Here is a 15,302-nt window from a genome sequence, read left to right as displayed (position 1 = left end):
GCGCTGTGGGGGGGGGGAAGGGGGGGCTGGTGGCCACGCTCAGTTCCTCTCTATTCCCCAGCTCCAATCCCAGCTCCCCCCCTGCCCAAATCTCCCTCTGGGGCTGCAGGAATCTCCCCCCCGCCGGTGGAGTGACAGCCCCGTGCCTGGCCTTGGATGTCCCTGTGACCTGGCAACCTCCTTCCTGTGCTGATGGGGGGGAGGGGTGCAGGGGGTGTCCCCCCCGAGCTAGGGGGGTACCCTAGCTGTCCTTGAATGTCCCTGTGACCCTACAACCTATTTCTTGTGCTGCTGAGTGTAAAGCAAAAGACAGGGAGATGGGGTCCCCCCCGAGCTGGGGGGCACAGGGAGGTAGGAGCAGCCTGGGCTGGTTTGTACCCCCCCAACCCTGATGTGGGAGCTGGGGGGGGGGGTCTGAAGGGGGTGCCCGGCCCCAGGTGGATCAAAGGGAGTCCTGGGGGAAGGCGGCCGCGTTGGCCGGTGACTCACGGCTGTGGGACTCCTTGTTGCGCTGAGTCAAAGGGGGTGAGGAGGGTTTGGGAGCTCGCCCGGGCCGCGGGCAGGAGCCGCGGGAAGAGAGAGGCCCTTTGAGTGGGAGGATTTTACTTCCCTCCCCCCCAAAACGTCCAGCGCCGGTCAGGGCTGGAAACCTCTCATTAGACACTGCCGTTGGGGAGAGCCAGCCCTGGGGCAGGACAGGATGGGCAGGGCCATGCCACCCCCCGGGGCGTCCCCCGGCCCCTCTGGCTGTCAGCAGGCAGGGGGGAGCTTGTCCCCGTGTCCCTCAGCTGCTGATGATCCACCAGCCCCCCCTCTGGCTGGCTCCTCCGGTGGTCCGGGTGCCTTTCCCTGCCGGTCACCGCTGACTCAGGGCTGCACGCTGCTGGGTGGGTGAGCCTGGATGTGCTTTATCCGCTCCTCCCAGTATCTCCAGGAGGATGGGCTGGGAATCGCAGCGCCCTAGAGGGGCTTCCAGCCGGGGCTCTGCACCGGGCTCGGACCAGGCACCGGCTGAGGGAGGGGCTGGAGATGCCGAGCGGTAAAACTGCTCCACAGCCCGATCTGCAGCGGGGTCCCGGTGCCACCGTTGGGCTCCGGTTCCAGGAGGAGAGCCCTGGGAGAGGGTGGCCTGGGCTACGAACCCGCCTGCTGAGCCCCAGAGCACTGCACAGGGCCCCTGCTCCCTGGGGCCGTGTCGGGACGCAGTGACAGGCAGGGGAGGATTTGGGGTGGGTGGGTGCAGGGTGTTGCTGGGGGGGGTCCTGGGTTTGATTCCCAGGTTCCTGGGGTGCCCATGCTCTGGGGTCACCCGGGGCTCCCGGCTGTGGCACGGCCAGGGGTGCCTGCTCTGTCTGATGGGGGCAAGTGTCTGAAGAGCCCCAGGGAGCAGGGGTTTGGGCAGGTGGTTATGGTGCTGCCATCTTTTAGGAAACACATATTTAGTGAAATGCCTGCTTTCAAGGGCAGGATTTCAAAGCCCAGGCAGGTCATAGCATTGTCTGGGTTGGAAGGGACCTTCAAGATCATCTAGTCCAACCATGAACCCAACTCTGACAAAAAAAAAAACATCACTAAACCATGTCCCCCAGCACTATGTCAACCCTTCTTTTGACCAACTCCAGGGATGGGGCCTCAACCCCTTCCCTGGGCAACCCATTCCAAGGCTTAAGAACCCTTTCTATATAAAAATCGTTCCTAATCTCCAATCTGAACCTCCCCTGGTGCAACTTGAGGCCGTTTCCTCTTGTCCCATGGCCTGTGACTTGGGAGCAGAGACCGACCCCCCCTGGCTACACCCTCCTTTCAGGGAGTTGGAGAGAGCCAGAAGGTCTCCCCTCAGCCTCCTTTTCTTGTACAGGGACAAGGGGGCATTTTGTCCTGCGTGGGCTCGGGCTTGTGGAAGCTGCAGGCCCTAGGTGAAGCAGGGATGAGCTGCATCAGAGGGAGCTGTGCTCTCCCAGGGCTCCGTCCTTGGTGCCCTTATCTTCCCCGCCTGCCTTATCTCTGCCCGAGCCCATCTGCAAACAGGAATTTGCATCCTGTCTCGTGCCTGCGACACAACATGCCGCTCGGGGCAGAGGCCGTGTGTCTGGTGGCTTTGCTTGCCCTGGGGGCTGCAGCCCCTGCCCTCGCGTGGCATCTCCCTGTTGCTGCCTTTCCCTGGGCGCCCTGCAGCGCTGGGCTGTGTGGCACCACGGCGTGTGGTGCAGAGACATTTCATCAGTGTCGTGACAGGACAAGGGGTAACGGTTCTAATTTGGAAGAGGGGAGATTGAGATGAGATCCCAGAAAGAAATTCTTTGCTGTGAGGGTGGTGAGAGCCTGGCCCAGGTTGCCCAGAGAAGCTGTGGCTGCCCCACCCCTGGAGGGGTTCAAGGCCAGGCTGGATGGGGCTTGGAGCAACCTGGTCTGGTGGGAGGTGTCCCTGCCCAGGGCAGGGGGTTGGAACTGGATGATCTTTAAGGTCCCATCCAACTCTGCCCATTCTACAGGGGTGCCTGCTCTGTCTGATGGGGGCAAGTGTCTGAAGAGCCCCAGGGAGCAGGGGTTTGGGCAGGTGGTTATGGTGCTGCCATCTTTTAGGAAACACATATTTAGTGAAATGCCTGCTTTCAAGGGCAGGATTTCAAAGCCCAGGCAGGTCATAGCATTGTCTGGGTTGGAAGGGACCTTCAAGATCATCTAGTCCAACCATGAACCCAACTCTGACAAAAAAAAAAACATCACTAAACCATGTCCCCCAGCACTATGTCAACCCTTCTTTTGACCAACTCCAGGGATGGGGCCTCAACCCCTTCCCTGGGCAACCCATTCCAAGGCTTAAGAACCCTTTCTATATAAAAATCGTTCCTAATCTCCAATCTGAACCTCCCCTGGTGCAACTTGAGGCCGTTTCCTCTTGTCCCATGGCCTGTGACTTGGGAGCAGAGACCGACCCCCCCTGGCTACACCCTCCTTTCAGGGAGTTGGAGAGAGCCAGAAGGTCTCCCCTCAGCCTCCTTTTCTTGTACAGGGACAAGGGGGCATTTTGTCCTGCGTGGGCTCGGGCTTGTGGAAGCTGCAGGCCCTAGGTGAAGCAGGGATGAGCTGCATCAGAGGGAGGTGTGCTCTCCCAGGGCTCCGTCCTTGGTGCCCTTATCTTCCCCGCCTGCCTTATCTCTGCCCGAGCCCATCTGCAAACAGGAATTTGCATCCTGTCTCGTGCCTGCGACACAACATGCCGCTCGGGGCAGGGGCCGCGTGTCCGGTGGCTTTGCTTGCCCCGGGGGCTGCAGCCCCTGCCCTCGCGTGGCATCTCCCTGTTGCTGCCTTTCCCTGGGCGCCCTGCAGCTCTGGGCTGTGCGGCACCACGGCGTGTGGTGCAGAGACATTTCATCAGTGTCATGACAGGACAAGGGGTAACGGTTCTAATTTGGAAGAGGGGAGATTGAGATGAGATCCCAGAAAGAACTTCTTTGGTGTGAGGGTGGTGAGAGCCTGGAAGAGGTTGCCCAGAGAAGCTGTGGCTGCCCCATCCCTGGAGGGGTTCAAGGCCAGGCTGGATGGGGCTTGGAGCAACCTGGTCTGGTGGGAGATGTCCCTGCCCAGGGCAGGGGGTTGGAACTGGATGGTCTTTAAGGTCCCTTCCAACTCTGACCATTCTGTGATTCTAAGTTATCCGGTGTTACCTGCACATCACTGGAGCTGGCTGAGGGACTGGAAAGGGTGTGGGGCTGGGAATTTGGAGGAAGAAGGCGGTTTGGTCCTGGTTTGTGAGCACAGCCCCTGTCCTCTGGTAGCCTGCAGCAGAGAGGGGCCGGGGCAGGGCTCCGGCAGCGGCCGCTGGCTCCATCCCTATTGCTGACTCCTGCGCTTTTGTTATGAATTTCGTAATGTTTTGGGGCTTATCTGAAGCGCCGACAGCGGAGTCAGAGGAGCATGTGACAGTCCATGGGGTGGGGGGAGCCTGCTTCATCCCTCCCCATCCAGCCTGGGCGATGCCTGGTGCTGGGCAGAGTTGTGGCTTTATGGATTGATCTTTCCCAATGGGGCAGCTGCAGAGTGAGCCGTTGGTGTGGAGACATCCCTGGTGATTGGAAGGGTCTCAGGCTGAAGGTGGCAGAGGGTTTTGCACAGTGGGGTGGACTGGCCCAAACCCCTCCTGAAAAGCAAAGGAGGAAGGTCTTCTGTGCCGTGTTCTGGCCAGCAGCGTGGCCATGCCCCACCGGCCTCCCCAGCGTGTTTGGGATGCTGGGGGGGTCCATGTGCCCTGTGGAGGAGACCAATGCTGGCAGTGGTGCTGTGCAAAGTCTTTACCTGGCTCCCCCTGCTCCTCGACAGTGCTTTTCCCTCGAGGAGGACGACCTGAACATAACGTCGCTGGATGCAGAAACCATCTTGGAAGCTGAAGAGATCCTGGGGACGATGCAGAACTATCTTGACTCCTCTGTGATCTCCATCATTGAGGACCTCTCCCTGAGCGAGGTGGGAGCACGCACCCGGGGGTGGGAAGCGGTGGCTGGGCTGTCTCTGGCTGTGGCAGGGGTGGGGGTGGTGGCAGTGTCCCCCATGGCCGTGTCCCACTGCTCTCTGAGACTGTCCCTGCCCTTGCAGCAGAGCAAGGCCTGCCTGGATGCGCAGAACGAGCTGTCCCTGCTCACTGCCATCACTGAGATCCTGGACAGCACGGACGATGAGACCCTGTCCCCCTTTGACACCATCATGGACGCAGAGCTGCTGACCTCCCCTCGGGAGCGGGAGAACCCCTCGGTGAGTTGTGGGATAGAGCCAGCCTGACCCCAAAATGGGTGGGAAGATGCTCAGGGAGGGCTCTGTCGGGTCCTGGCACAAGGGTGCCCTGAGGTGGTAGGACCCTGGTGCCCAGTGCCATGGGATGGTTGCTCTGACCAGTGATGTGAGAGAAGGGCTGAGCCAACCTGGGACACCCCCGGGTCTCCAGTGCAGGCTTGGGGGGCTGTGCCTTCGCCTTGGGTCTTGGTGTAGAGCCAGAGACGTGCCAGAGACTCTGGGGAGCAGCATGTCCCCTTCTGCTGGGCTTTGTGTGCTGGGGGTGAAGCAAGGCTGAGTTTGCTCCCGGGCCCTGTGAGGTGACACGAGTGGGAGCTGTGGGGCTGGGGATGGCCTGTCCCCTCCAGCCACAGAAATCTGCTGCTGCCTCATCCTCTGTCCATCTCCTCTCTAGTTTCAGAAGTTTCTCAGCTTATCCCGTCCGTCACTGGAGTGTGAGAGCCCAGCCCTGGAGCAGCCCAAGGCTCTCAGGCCTCTCAGCAGCAGCATCTCTGTGGTTGGGAAGGTGAGCAGCTGAGCAGGGGAAGCTGACGGAGTGGTGTCGGGGTGGTGCTGGGGTGACTGTGTCCCTGCTGCTGCCTCCCCGGTCCCTGCTGTCCCCCCTGGCACAGGTGTCCTGTCCTAGGAGTGATGCTTTCACAGGGCATCAGTGGGAGCAGGGACTGCCCCAGCTGGTGGGCATTGTGGGACTGGGGATGCTGTGGATGTAGGGGTTGGGGGCTTTCCATCTCTGTTGTGTCTTACTGGGAAGATCAAACATGTCCCAGCTTTTTGTCTGCCCAGGGGCTTTGCTCGGAGTTGCAGCAGACCCACAGTTGGCTGTTCCCCGGGGTGGCTCCGGTGAAAGCTCAGGAGCTGCCACTCACTCTGGTCCCTTTTCCCAGACCGACACAGACCTGGCTTGGGACCGTGCTGCTCATGGCCTCGAGGACCCGGTGCTGCCGAAGAAGCAAGTCTGCAGCACCCCGAGGGTGGAGAGGAAGGTGGGCCGGCACCGGACCCGAGAGCAGCCCCTGCCGCAGCGCAGCGATGGGGAGGAAGAGGAGGAGGAGGCTGCCTTGAGCCCAGGGCGAGACAGCAGCATGGAGGCTGGGGAGCTGCGTGTGAGCAGAGCCGGGGCGGCACTGGAGGAGCGCGAAGACCCCTGCATCATCAACACGGGGGACGTGTCCCTGAGCGAGCTGGTGAAGTCCATGCACCCATACTGCCTGCCCACCTTCACTGTGTGCCTGGACCCCGAGACCGAGCCCGTGGCCAAGGAGCTCCTGAGTGGTCCCGTCTTGCTGGAAATTGTGCCTGGCGAGGGGGAGAGCGTGGAGATCCCCGTGGTCCTGCAGCCCTTGGCCCCCACCTTCCCCGAGCTGGAGCCCCAGCTTCTGTCAGCAGAGGAGGGTACCGGGAGGTCAATCCCAGCGGATCAAGAGGAGCTGCCAGGAGCTCCAGCCCAGGAAAACAGGGTGGAGGAGAAGAAGGAGGAGAAACCACCTGGGAAGGAGCCTTCCTGCACTACCCCAGAGAGCACGTCCCCCCCGGAGAAAGCAGCACCCAGAGCCTGTAGCCCCGACAGCAGCTCCCAGCCCAGCACCGGTGCCCCGGTGGGCAGCAAACGCGAGGGCTCCGAGAAGGGACGCGGCCGTGAGAGAGCGAGGAAGAGTAGGAAAAAGAAAGGAGAGGAGGACCAAAGCGAGCAGGCTAGGCCAGGCAGGGACTGCGTGGCCCACCGGCTCCGCTCGGCCGGCTCTGGCCACCCCCCGGGCCAGCCCCCCAGCAGCCGGCGGCGAGCAGCCTGTCCCTCCGTCCAGGTCTCAGACTTCCTGGCGCGGCAGCTGGAGCGAGCCCAGAAGGAAGGGCAGATGGAGCTGCGTGCCGAGCGGGCACCACGGCCCCGGGGCAGGCCCCGGAGCACAACAGGGGCCTCCCCGCTGGAGAAAGCCCAGCGGGAGCTGCAGAAGGAGCCTGCACCAGAAACGGTGAGCGTGGCCCTGGAGAAGGCCCAGCGGGAGCTGCAAAAGGAGCCAGCACCAGAAACGGTGAGTGTGGCCCTGGAGAAGGCCCAGTGGGAGCAGCAGAAGGAGCCAGCACCAGAAACGGTGAGCATGGCCCTGGAGAAGGCTGAGACTGTGGTGCCTCTGGAGAAGACAGCCCCAAGTGTGGAGGAGCAGCCGGCGGCTGCGTGTCCCAGCCCGGCAGACCAAGCTGAGGGTGAGGGAGATGCGCAGCCGGCCGCCGGACAGGGTGGTGGAGTCTCGGAGGCTGCCTCTCCGCTCCAGGAGCAAGGTGTGGGGCTGGAGCCCCCCCAGAGCCTGCCGGCGACAGAGCCGAGCGAGGGTCTGCCCAAGGAAGCCAAGCCCAAGGCCCTGAGCCTGCGGGAATACCGCATCCGCATGCTGCACCGCCAGCCCAGCCCGGGAGACAGGAAGGATGGCGAGAAGCAAGCAGCCAGCAAGTGGCCCAGCGTCCCTGAGCCCCCGACAGAGCTGGCGGAGATCCCCTGCCTGGTGCCGCCCGTGCGCCCCGCCACCGAGGCGGCCGGCACTCAGAAGAGCCCGGAGAAACCCACCAGCCCCGCTGCAGTCTCTTCTGCTGCTGGCAAAGCTCCCCCTGCTCCTGCCTCTGCTCCGACACCAGCCACGGCTCCAGCACCCGCCACGGCCCCGCCACCCCCATCAACACCAATGCCTTTCGTCGCACCGAATGTGCCCCCAGCCGGGATGCCACCAGCCTCTGCTGGTGCTTACGCCCTTTACCCACCAGTGCCTTCCTGGCCTTGTTTCAACCCGCAGCCCGTGGGCTGCCATGGTTTGCCCCCGCCGCCCGGTGCCAGCTCTTCCAGTACTTTTCACATGGTGCCTGGCCTCCCACCTCCGGCCATGGCCTGGCCCCCACCGGCCGTGCCGCCCCCGCCTCCGTTTGGCCCCGGTGGCCCCTACACCCCAGTAGGGTGGGCATCACCATCCTACTGGCCAGGAATCCCCGTGCCACCTCCAGTGCCTCCGCTGGCCTACGGGGACCCTGGAGCGGCACTGCAGGGCGCTGCCACCTTCCCAGCTGGCGGCCACCCCGGCACGGCCATCCTGCACGGGCAGCCTCCTGCCACCCCTGCGCTCGGCTGCCCGGAGCCACCGGCCTTCCTTGCCCAGCCTCCTAATGCTCCAGCCAGCGAGATGGGGGCTGCTGGTGGCCCAGCCAGGCCAGCCACCAGCCGGGTGTCTGACCCCAGGAGACAGGCACGGCTGGCAGGGGAGAGCTCTCTCCCCAAAACCCCTCCAGCCCCTGCCCAGCCCCCGGCAGCCTCGTCGCCTGCTGCTGCCCAGCCCAGCAGGGTCCCTGCTGCAGCACCAGCCCTCCAGGCTGCCCCCACCCAGCCTCCAGAGGAGCCCCAGGCTGCAACCCCACCACAGCTCCCAAAGGTGCCCCCAGCTGCCACCCATTGCCCTGCAGAGGTGTCCCCTGCCGAGGTGTCCCCTGCCGCTGGCCCTGCTGAGGAGAACCCTGGTGCCCGCCCCACAGAGGAGACTGCAGGGCCAGGCAAGGGGTCAGTGGAGAAAGCCCTGCCAGAACCCAAGGCAACTGCTGGGCAGGAGGCACCTAGCCAAAAATCCACCCCCCAGGCCGTGGCACCGCCACCGAAAGTGGGCCGGGAGAGCAGCCTGCCCACCAAGGCGCCCGCTGCACGGCCCTGGAGGCACCAGCCGCTCCTCAGCCCGGCGCAGCCCAGCGACAGCAGCAAGGACATCGTGCAGGCCTTCATCAGCGAGATTGGTGAGCGGGAGGGCTGCGGGGCACTGGGCTGAGTGTCGCCAGCCGGCGAGGGCTGCGGGCAGCCCGGGTGGTGGGACCGGTTCCTGGCACTTCTGGGGGCGAGGGTGGCAGAGCCGTGCCCGCGGGCTTGCAGTCTCTTCCCAAGCGCTCTGCCAGGACGTTGCCTCCAGTGGGTGGTCTGGGCTGGCTGTGCCCAAACTGGTCCCTCCTGGGGCTCCTGTCCTCGCTGCGGGAGACGTGGAGTCGCTGCAGGCGCTGCTGCTGCTCTCACCCTGTCGCCTGGGGAGGCTGATGCGTGGGGAGGATGGGGCCGGGGTGCATCCCTGTGGTGCCGGGAGGATTTTGGCTGACCTGACTTGCTGTGCTCTCTCCCTGGCCCAGGGATCGAAGCCACCGACCTGTCCAGCCTGCTGGAGCAGTTTGAGAAGTCTGAAGGTGCGGATGCGGCGTGCCGTCCCCTGCGGGGCCCCCTCTGTGCCATGTTGGCCTCCCTGGGCTGGTTGTGCTCCCTGTGGTGGGGTGGCAGCAGGGGGGCTGGGAAGCTGGTGCCTGCAGGCTGGTGTTACCCTGCCTGGGTGCTTTGCCCAGGTGCCCCCATCTCCTCCCTGGCCTGTGAAAGCGGTTTTGGGGTCCCCAGGGCAGCCGAGGGGGTGGTGAAGAGCCCAGGAAGGAAAGGGGATGCGCAGCTCCTCTCCGCAGGGAGCTGGGTTTGGGGTGCTGCCAAACCTCTCCCCGGCTGTGCCCAGGGTGCTCTGTGTCCCCCAGTGTGCAGGATCCCTCCCCTGCCCCCCACGTCCAGCCTCTTGCCACCCTCACCCTCCCACTCTCTTTTCAGCCAAGAAGGAGGAGACCCCCGTGCAGCCCCCCGAGGACAGGCGGCCGGCGGGGAGCTCGGGGTGAGTACCATCACCTTCACAGCCCGTGCCACGGCCTGGAGCCTGGCAGAGGGCTGAGCCCTGCCTTCAGCGGGGGCACGGGGCAGCTCTCAGTCCTGGTGGGACCCGAAATGTGCCAGGGGCTGTGTCCATGGGTCCAGGAGGGGCTGAGCTCCTTGCTGGGCTGGGTGCTCCTTGCTGAGGGGGAGAAATTGGGAGAAGCAGCAATGGGCATGACTGGGATGCGCAAGTGCCATCCCTGCGGCTCTCTCAGACCCTCTGTCTCCCCAGCCTGGCTGGGGTGACAGCTCGGGTGGGGGACTGGGCTCCAGTTGCTGCATTTTTGACGAAGCTCCTTTCTCCTTCTCAGGCCTGAGACCCAGCAGGACAGGAAGCCCTTGGATGGCCTGCAGGCCTCTGAGCTGGCTAACGTGGCAGGTAATGCCCGGGGCGAGGTGGGGGAGCCCGCTGTGTCCTGGTGGGGGGCTGTTGTGGGGCTGGGGGGGGACCCCTGTGCTTGAGTGGAGCTGGGAGGTAGCCCCAGCTGGGTGGGTTGCAGCAGGGGGCTGCTCTTAGAAAGTCCTTTGGTGCTCTCACAGGTCTCACCCCGCCAGCGACGCCACCCCACCAGCTCTGGAAGCCATTGCCCGCTGTCTCGCTGCTGGCCAAGGCCAAGTCGCCCGGGTCCACACCCCAGGAAGGGGCCCAGAAGATGGCCACGGTGGTGAAAGCCAAACCGCTGCTCCCAAGCAAGCTCCAGGGGAAGAGCCCAGCGCCGGTCACCGCCAGCTCAGCCCCCAGCCACGTCTGCTCGGGGGACCACGACTACTGCATCCCGGGTGCGGCGCGGCCGGAGAGCAGCCCTGGCACGCAGCCCCCCGCCGAGGGCGGCTCCCGCTGGAATGTCAAACACCTCCGGGACATCACGATCAAACCCATCTCCTCTTTAACCAAACGGACGCTGGACCAGCCCAAGTCCACCCCGCCAGCTCCCACCACCAGCGTGGGGACGGGCCAGGAGCCCCTGGGGACAGCCTGCCTGGCGCCCCTGGATTATCGGACTAGCGTCCCCACTAAGGCCACCGCCGGCTGCAGCAGCCCCCCCACCTCAGTGCTCCTGTCTCCAGCTGCATCCCCCTGCCGGGACCAGGAGACGCGGACTCCCAGTGCCCAGCCCGGCCGTGCTGCTGCCAAGAGGTCCCTGCGCTGCTACCGGAGACCCCGGGACTCGCCCAGCCCCTCTGCCGGCAGCTGGAGGGCCGGACGGAGCCGTGCCAGCCGTTCTTTCAGCTCCAGTTCAGATGGAGCTAGCGAGTCCTCATCTTCATCTTCATCCTCATCCTCCCGCTCCCGGTCACGGTCCCTCTCCCCACCACCCAAGCGGTGGCGAAGGTAAGCGGAGGAGCATCTGTCTGCTCTTCAAATTGTCTGGTGGTTGGTCTTCTGCCCAGACACCTCTTTGTGGAACTTCTTGGTGGCTGTAGTTGTAGGTGTTTAAAGGCTCTTTGTGGAACTTCTTGGTGGCTGTAGTTATGTTTAAAGGCAGGTTGCCACAGTGCTTAGAGACATGGTTTAATGATGGATTTTATCAGAGTTAAGTTGATGGTTGGACTAGATGATCTGAAAGGTCCCTTCCAACCTAGAAAATTCTACGATTCTATGATCTTTTTCTCCTTGTGGCCCTTCTGAAGGGGTGTCTGGCTTGCAGAGACTGGGGGAGCTGCTGCGACACCCTGCTAATGGGTGTCTGGCCGAACCCCACACCTAGGCAGGTGTGTCTGTAAAGCCACCCCTGAGCCAGGCTTCCTTTCTGCTGGGACACCATGGTACGAGTCCTTGGTGGCACCTTGGCTTTTGGATGCTTTTTCTGGGGTATTCTTGCAGGTGTTGGTGTCTGGGCTGTGGGGCTGGTGCAGCCCTAGGTGTAGAAATAAGAGGAGCCACAATGGAACCCTCCAGGGAGCTGCTGGAGAAAAGCAGAGAAAAACCTGTCTGGCTTGGCTGCCTCAGGGGCTCCCCACGCTCCCTCTGGAGGTGGCTGCGCAGGGAAGTGGGGCAGCTTGGTCTCTGCAGGATGTGCTGCTTTTGGAGTCCTTGTGCACCTGAGTGATGCACAGCCCGTCCCAGCTGGGGTGAGAGGCACTGGAGCTGCCAAGGGCTCACCCAGATCCCCCTTCCCTGGGGGTTCAGCCAGTTCTGAAGACATCCCAGTCACTGGGCACAAAGGGCTTGTCCATCGGTGGCCAATAGGTGTGGAGGCTGGAGATGGAAAGGGCACGTATCTAGTGCCATGTCCCAGGAACGTGCAGCTTGGGGACTTGCCCTGTCTGGCTTGGCTTTCCAGCAAACATAGGTGGCTCTGTGCTGGGAAATGTCCCCACAGACTGTGCCATCCTGACCCACATCTCTCTTCCAGGAGAGTACGTGGCAGTACCAGGCAGCACGCCCCACTCAGGGCCTGAGTTTGTGGGGACCACCCGTGGGCAGCATGTGTAGAGAGGGACCCTGCAGCTGGCTGGAGGCAGCACGGCTTCATCCCGGAGTGATTTCAATCCTGGACTCCTTATGTTTTGTCTGATCCTGCCAGAGAGGTCCTTGCGGGCAGGAGGCTGATGGCACAGAAGGCCAGCCCTGTCCCAGCATGTCACGGAGCTCAGTAGGGTTGGAGGCATGTACAGTCTCCGTTCCTATGGCTGTTGATGGCTCCAGTGTCATCCTCTGCACCGTGTGGGGCTCAGCACCGCAGCCCCAGCCCCAGCTGGGCCCTTGCCCAGTTGCAGCCACGTCCTGCACCATTCCCCCGGGACTGTTTCTTGCTCTTCAGAGGCTGTGCCTGTTCTGAGCCTGCTCCCTTTTTGCTGCAGTGCTTGGAACCGAGTGGAGCAACGTCTCTGTAGTGTCATCACTGCCCTGACGAGCTTGGGCAGAGGTTTCCATCTCTGGATGAGTCCTGTCTGAGCTGAGCTCTGGGTACCTCAGGGAGGATGGAGGTCTCTTTCTTCTCTGGAGCCTTGTGGTGCTGGGCACAGGGAGGGCTCAGCACTGAGCCGTGTGTCTCCTTTCCCCAGGTACCGCTCCAGGTGTTCTCACAGCTCCTCCTCCCGCTCCAGCTGTGGGTCGTGTGGCAGGTCCCGGGACAGGTCCTCATCCTCGTCATCAACGTCTTCCTACTCATCCAGGTCCACATCCCGCAGCCAGTCCCGCTCCCCCTCACCCCGCAGGAGGAGTAACAGGCGGAGAAGGTGAGTGTGGCCACCCTGTGGGGGTGTGAGCTCCCCCAACCCATCTCCCCACTTCCTGTGGCCCAGGCAGCAGTGGACCCACGTCTTCGGTATCTCCCTTGTGTCTGGGATCACTTTCTTCTGGCACCCCCATGACCCTGTAGCTCATGTGTCCGCTCTCTGCCCTACCAGATACAGTTACGACGCACAGGACCACTACCAAAGGCAGAGGATCCTCCAGAAGGAACGTGCAATAGTGAGTGCTGGGAAGCTGGGGCTGGAGATTTGGGGGGGAGCCCCCAACTCCTCCATCACTTGAGAAAGCCATGGGCTTGTAGCCTTGCAGGGGGCATTGCTGGGAGGCTCTGGCCGTGGTGTGATGGGTGGTGATGCTGGGAGGGGTGCTCTGTGCAAGGGGTCCTGCTCACCGGGAGGGTCTCTGTGCGAGGGGTCCTGCTCAGCAGGAGGGCTCAGAAGATGCTGAGTCCCCCCCAGTTCCCATCTAACGTGGCGGTGTGTCCCTGCCTGCAGGAGGAGCGGCGAGTTGTGTTTATTGGCAAGATCCCCAGCAGGATGACCCGGTCGGAGCTGCGGCACCGCTTCTCTGTGTTCGGGGACATCGAGGAGTGCACCCTGCACTTCCGCTCCGAGGGGTAAGAGCTGCAGGAACGTGGGGCAACCACTCCCCAGGGGTGGCTCCTCTTGGCCCTTTTCCCCTTCCTCAAGGGGACAGTACAGACCAAGGTGGGACAAGCATCTTGCCTTACCACTGATCTCCTTGCTGCTTCTCCTTCTCTGGCTCCAGGGACAACTATGGCTTTGTCACCTACCGCTATGCCGAGGAAGCCTTTGCTGCCATCGAGAGCGGGCACAAGCTGCGGCGCCCGGATGAGCAGCCCTTTGACCTGTGCTTCGGCGGCCGCCGGCAGTTCTGCAGGAGGAACTACGCCGACTTGGGTGAGTTGTGCAGCCCCCAGGTTTCAGGGGTGGCACCCCTGGTCCTCTCTCCTTCCCAGAGGCGTAGGGGGGTTCCTGTCCTTGGGGGTCAGTCAGGCTTGGCTGGGCAGGGCCATATCACAGAATCTTCGTGGTTGGGAAGGACCTGTGAGATCACTGAGTCCAACCATACACACACACAAAAGACCCCCACAATCCCGGGCACTAGAGCATGCCCTGAAGTGCCACATCTACACGGTTCTTAAATCCCTCCAGGGCTGGTGACTCCACCACCTCCCTGGGCAGGCTGTTCCAGGGCCTGACCACCCTCTCAGGAAAGTCATTTTCCCCAGTATCTCATCTAAACCTCCCCTGCCCCAACTTCAGACCATTTCCTCTGCTCCTGGCATTATTCCCTTGGGAGAAGAGGCCAACCCCCACCTCTCTCCACCCTCCTTTCAGGGAGCTGTACAGGGCAATGAGGTCTCCCCTCAGCCTCCTCTTCTCCAAACTCAACATGCCCAGTTCCCTCAGCCTCTCCTTGTATGATTTGTTCTCCAGACCCCCCCACCAGCTTGGTGGCTCTCCTCTGGACACGCTCCAGCATGTCCAGGGATAGGTTGGCTGAGGGCTCCCCATCCCTCCAGCGCTGTGATGGAGGCCAGCTCCAGTCTTCCACCAGCCCAGCTCTGGGTCTGGAGGTTGGCACGTGAAGTGAAGGGTGGGAAGGAGTTGCTGTAGGGATGGCTGGAATTGTGCCAGCGTCCCCATGGCTCAAAGCAGCCTCTCCCCCTTGTCTTCCAGACTCAAACCGGGAAGATTTCGACCCAGCCCCTGTCAAGAGCAAGTTTGACTCCCTGGACTTCGACACGCTGCTGCGGCAGGCACAGCGCAGCCTGCGGAGGTAGCGGCAGGCAAGGCGGAGCGCCCGCCCCCACTTTTATACTCAAATATAAAAGACAAAAAAGTATGGAGGGAGAGAGAGAGAGAAAGAGATGGGGTTTTTAAGAAAAAGAAAAAGGAAAAAAAGAAATTTGTTTTATAACCAATATTTAAGGAGGACCGGTCATTTGCCTTCGACTCGAGGGGCCCAGGCGAGTGGCAGCCCCCGGGCGTGCCCCAGCCGTGTAATAAATGCGGATGCCCAAACAGCAGCGCTGCCTTGTCTCCTCCTTTGTGTGGGCTGTTGCCAGGCCTGGGCTCGGGCTGTGCCCCCCTCAGTACCCTGGGGAACGAAGTCTTGGGGTCTGGCCCTGGGAGAGGTAGCACAGGTCAGGGACTGGGTGCTGGAGCGGGGTGTCTGGGGAGAGTGGGGCAGGACTGGGGTCACTGAGCTGCTCTGGGGGGTCTGTGGCAGCCCCCGACTGTCCCTCTGTGAGGACAGGCAGCGCAGACCCCTCTGACTGTCTCTTGGGTTCTGCCGGAGTGAGGATGCTGCGCCCCGGTCCCGAGGCACCCCCTGGGTTTTGGGGCCACCTGCACCTCCCGCTGGTGGCCACGGGGGGGCAGTGTGAGATCCTGCTCCACTGCCGCTCCCTGTGCGGGCTGGGGTACGAGGGGCTCAAGCCCTTGGTGGGATCACAGGCAGGGGGTCTGCGGCCACCTGCACCTCCCGCTGGTGGCCACGGGGGGGCAGTGTGAGATCCTGCTCCACTGCCGCTCCCTGTGCGGGCTGGGGTACGAGGGGCTCAAGCCCTTGGTGGGATCACAGGCAGGGGGT

General features: G+C 62.9%; 1 protein-coding gene across 4 annotated transcripts; it reads left to right on the top strand.

Annotated features, from left to right (window-relative positions):
- The first annotated feature begins 3,781 nt into the window (after window positions 1-3,781).
- On the top strand, window positions 3,782-14,733 carry PPRC1 (peroxisome proliferator-activated receptor gamma, coactivator-related 1). 4 transcript variants are annotated; one of them, XM_014957214.1, is made up of 13 exons: window positions 3,783-4,464; window positions 4,597-4,749; window positions 5,183-5,293; window positions 5,673-8,550; window positions 8,932-8,985; window positions 9,386-9,446; window positions 9,796-9,863; window positions 10,025-10,817; window positions 12,494-12,667; window positions 12,839-12,902; window positions 13,178-13,299; window positions 13,452-13,603; window positions 14,387-14,733. In XM_014957214.1, the coding sequence occupies exons 1-13, from the start codon at window positions 3,931-3,933 to the stop codon at window positions 14,488-14,490; spliced, it is 5,268 nt and encodes a 1,755-aa protein (XP_014812700.1). In that variant the 5' UTR covers window positions 3,783-3,930; the 3' UTR covers window positions 14,491-14,733. The 4 variants fall into 4 exon arrangements, with proteins under 4 accessions (XP_014812686.1, XP_014812700.1, XP_014812708.1 ...); XM_014957206.1 differs by having other exon boundaries at window positions 3,784-4,464; window positions 4,594-4,749; XM_014957200.1 differs by having other exon boundaries at window positions 3,782-4,749.
- Window positions 14,734-15,302: the final 569 nt, after the last annotated feature.

The sequence above is a fragment of the Calidris pugnax genome, unplaced genomic scaffold, assembly GCF_001431845.1.
Source record: "Calidris pugnax isolate Ruff unplaced genomic scaffold, ASM143184v1 scaffold4, whole genome shotgun sequence".
NCBI lineage: Eukaryota > Metazoa > Chordata > Aves > Charadriiformes > Scolopacidae > Calidris > Calidris pugnax.
The sequence above is the reverse complement of the archived record's forward strand: the minus strand, read 5'-3'. Positions and strand labels throughout refer to the sequence as shown.

Excerpts from the sequence above, each read along its gene's own strand:
- PPRC1 (XM_014957200.1), top strand. The coding sequence starts at position 3,931 with ATGGGGTGGGGGGAGCCTGCTTCATCCCTCCCCATCCAGCCTGGGCGA. Across the intron at positions 5,294-5,672 it reads GCATCTCTGTGGTTGGGAAG|ACCGACACAGACCTGGCTTG; the intron begins GTGAGCAGCTGA and ends CCCTTTTCCCAG. Across the intron at positions 10,818-12,493 it reads CCACCCAAGCGGTGGCGAAG|GTACCGCTCCAGGTGTTCTC; the intron begins GTAAGCGGAGGA and ends TCCTTTCCCCAG.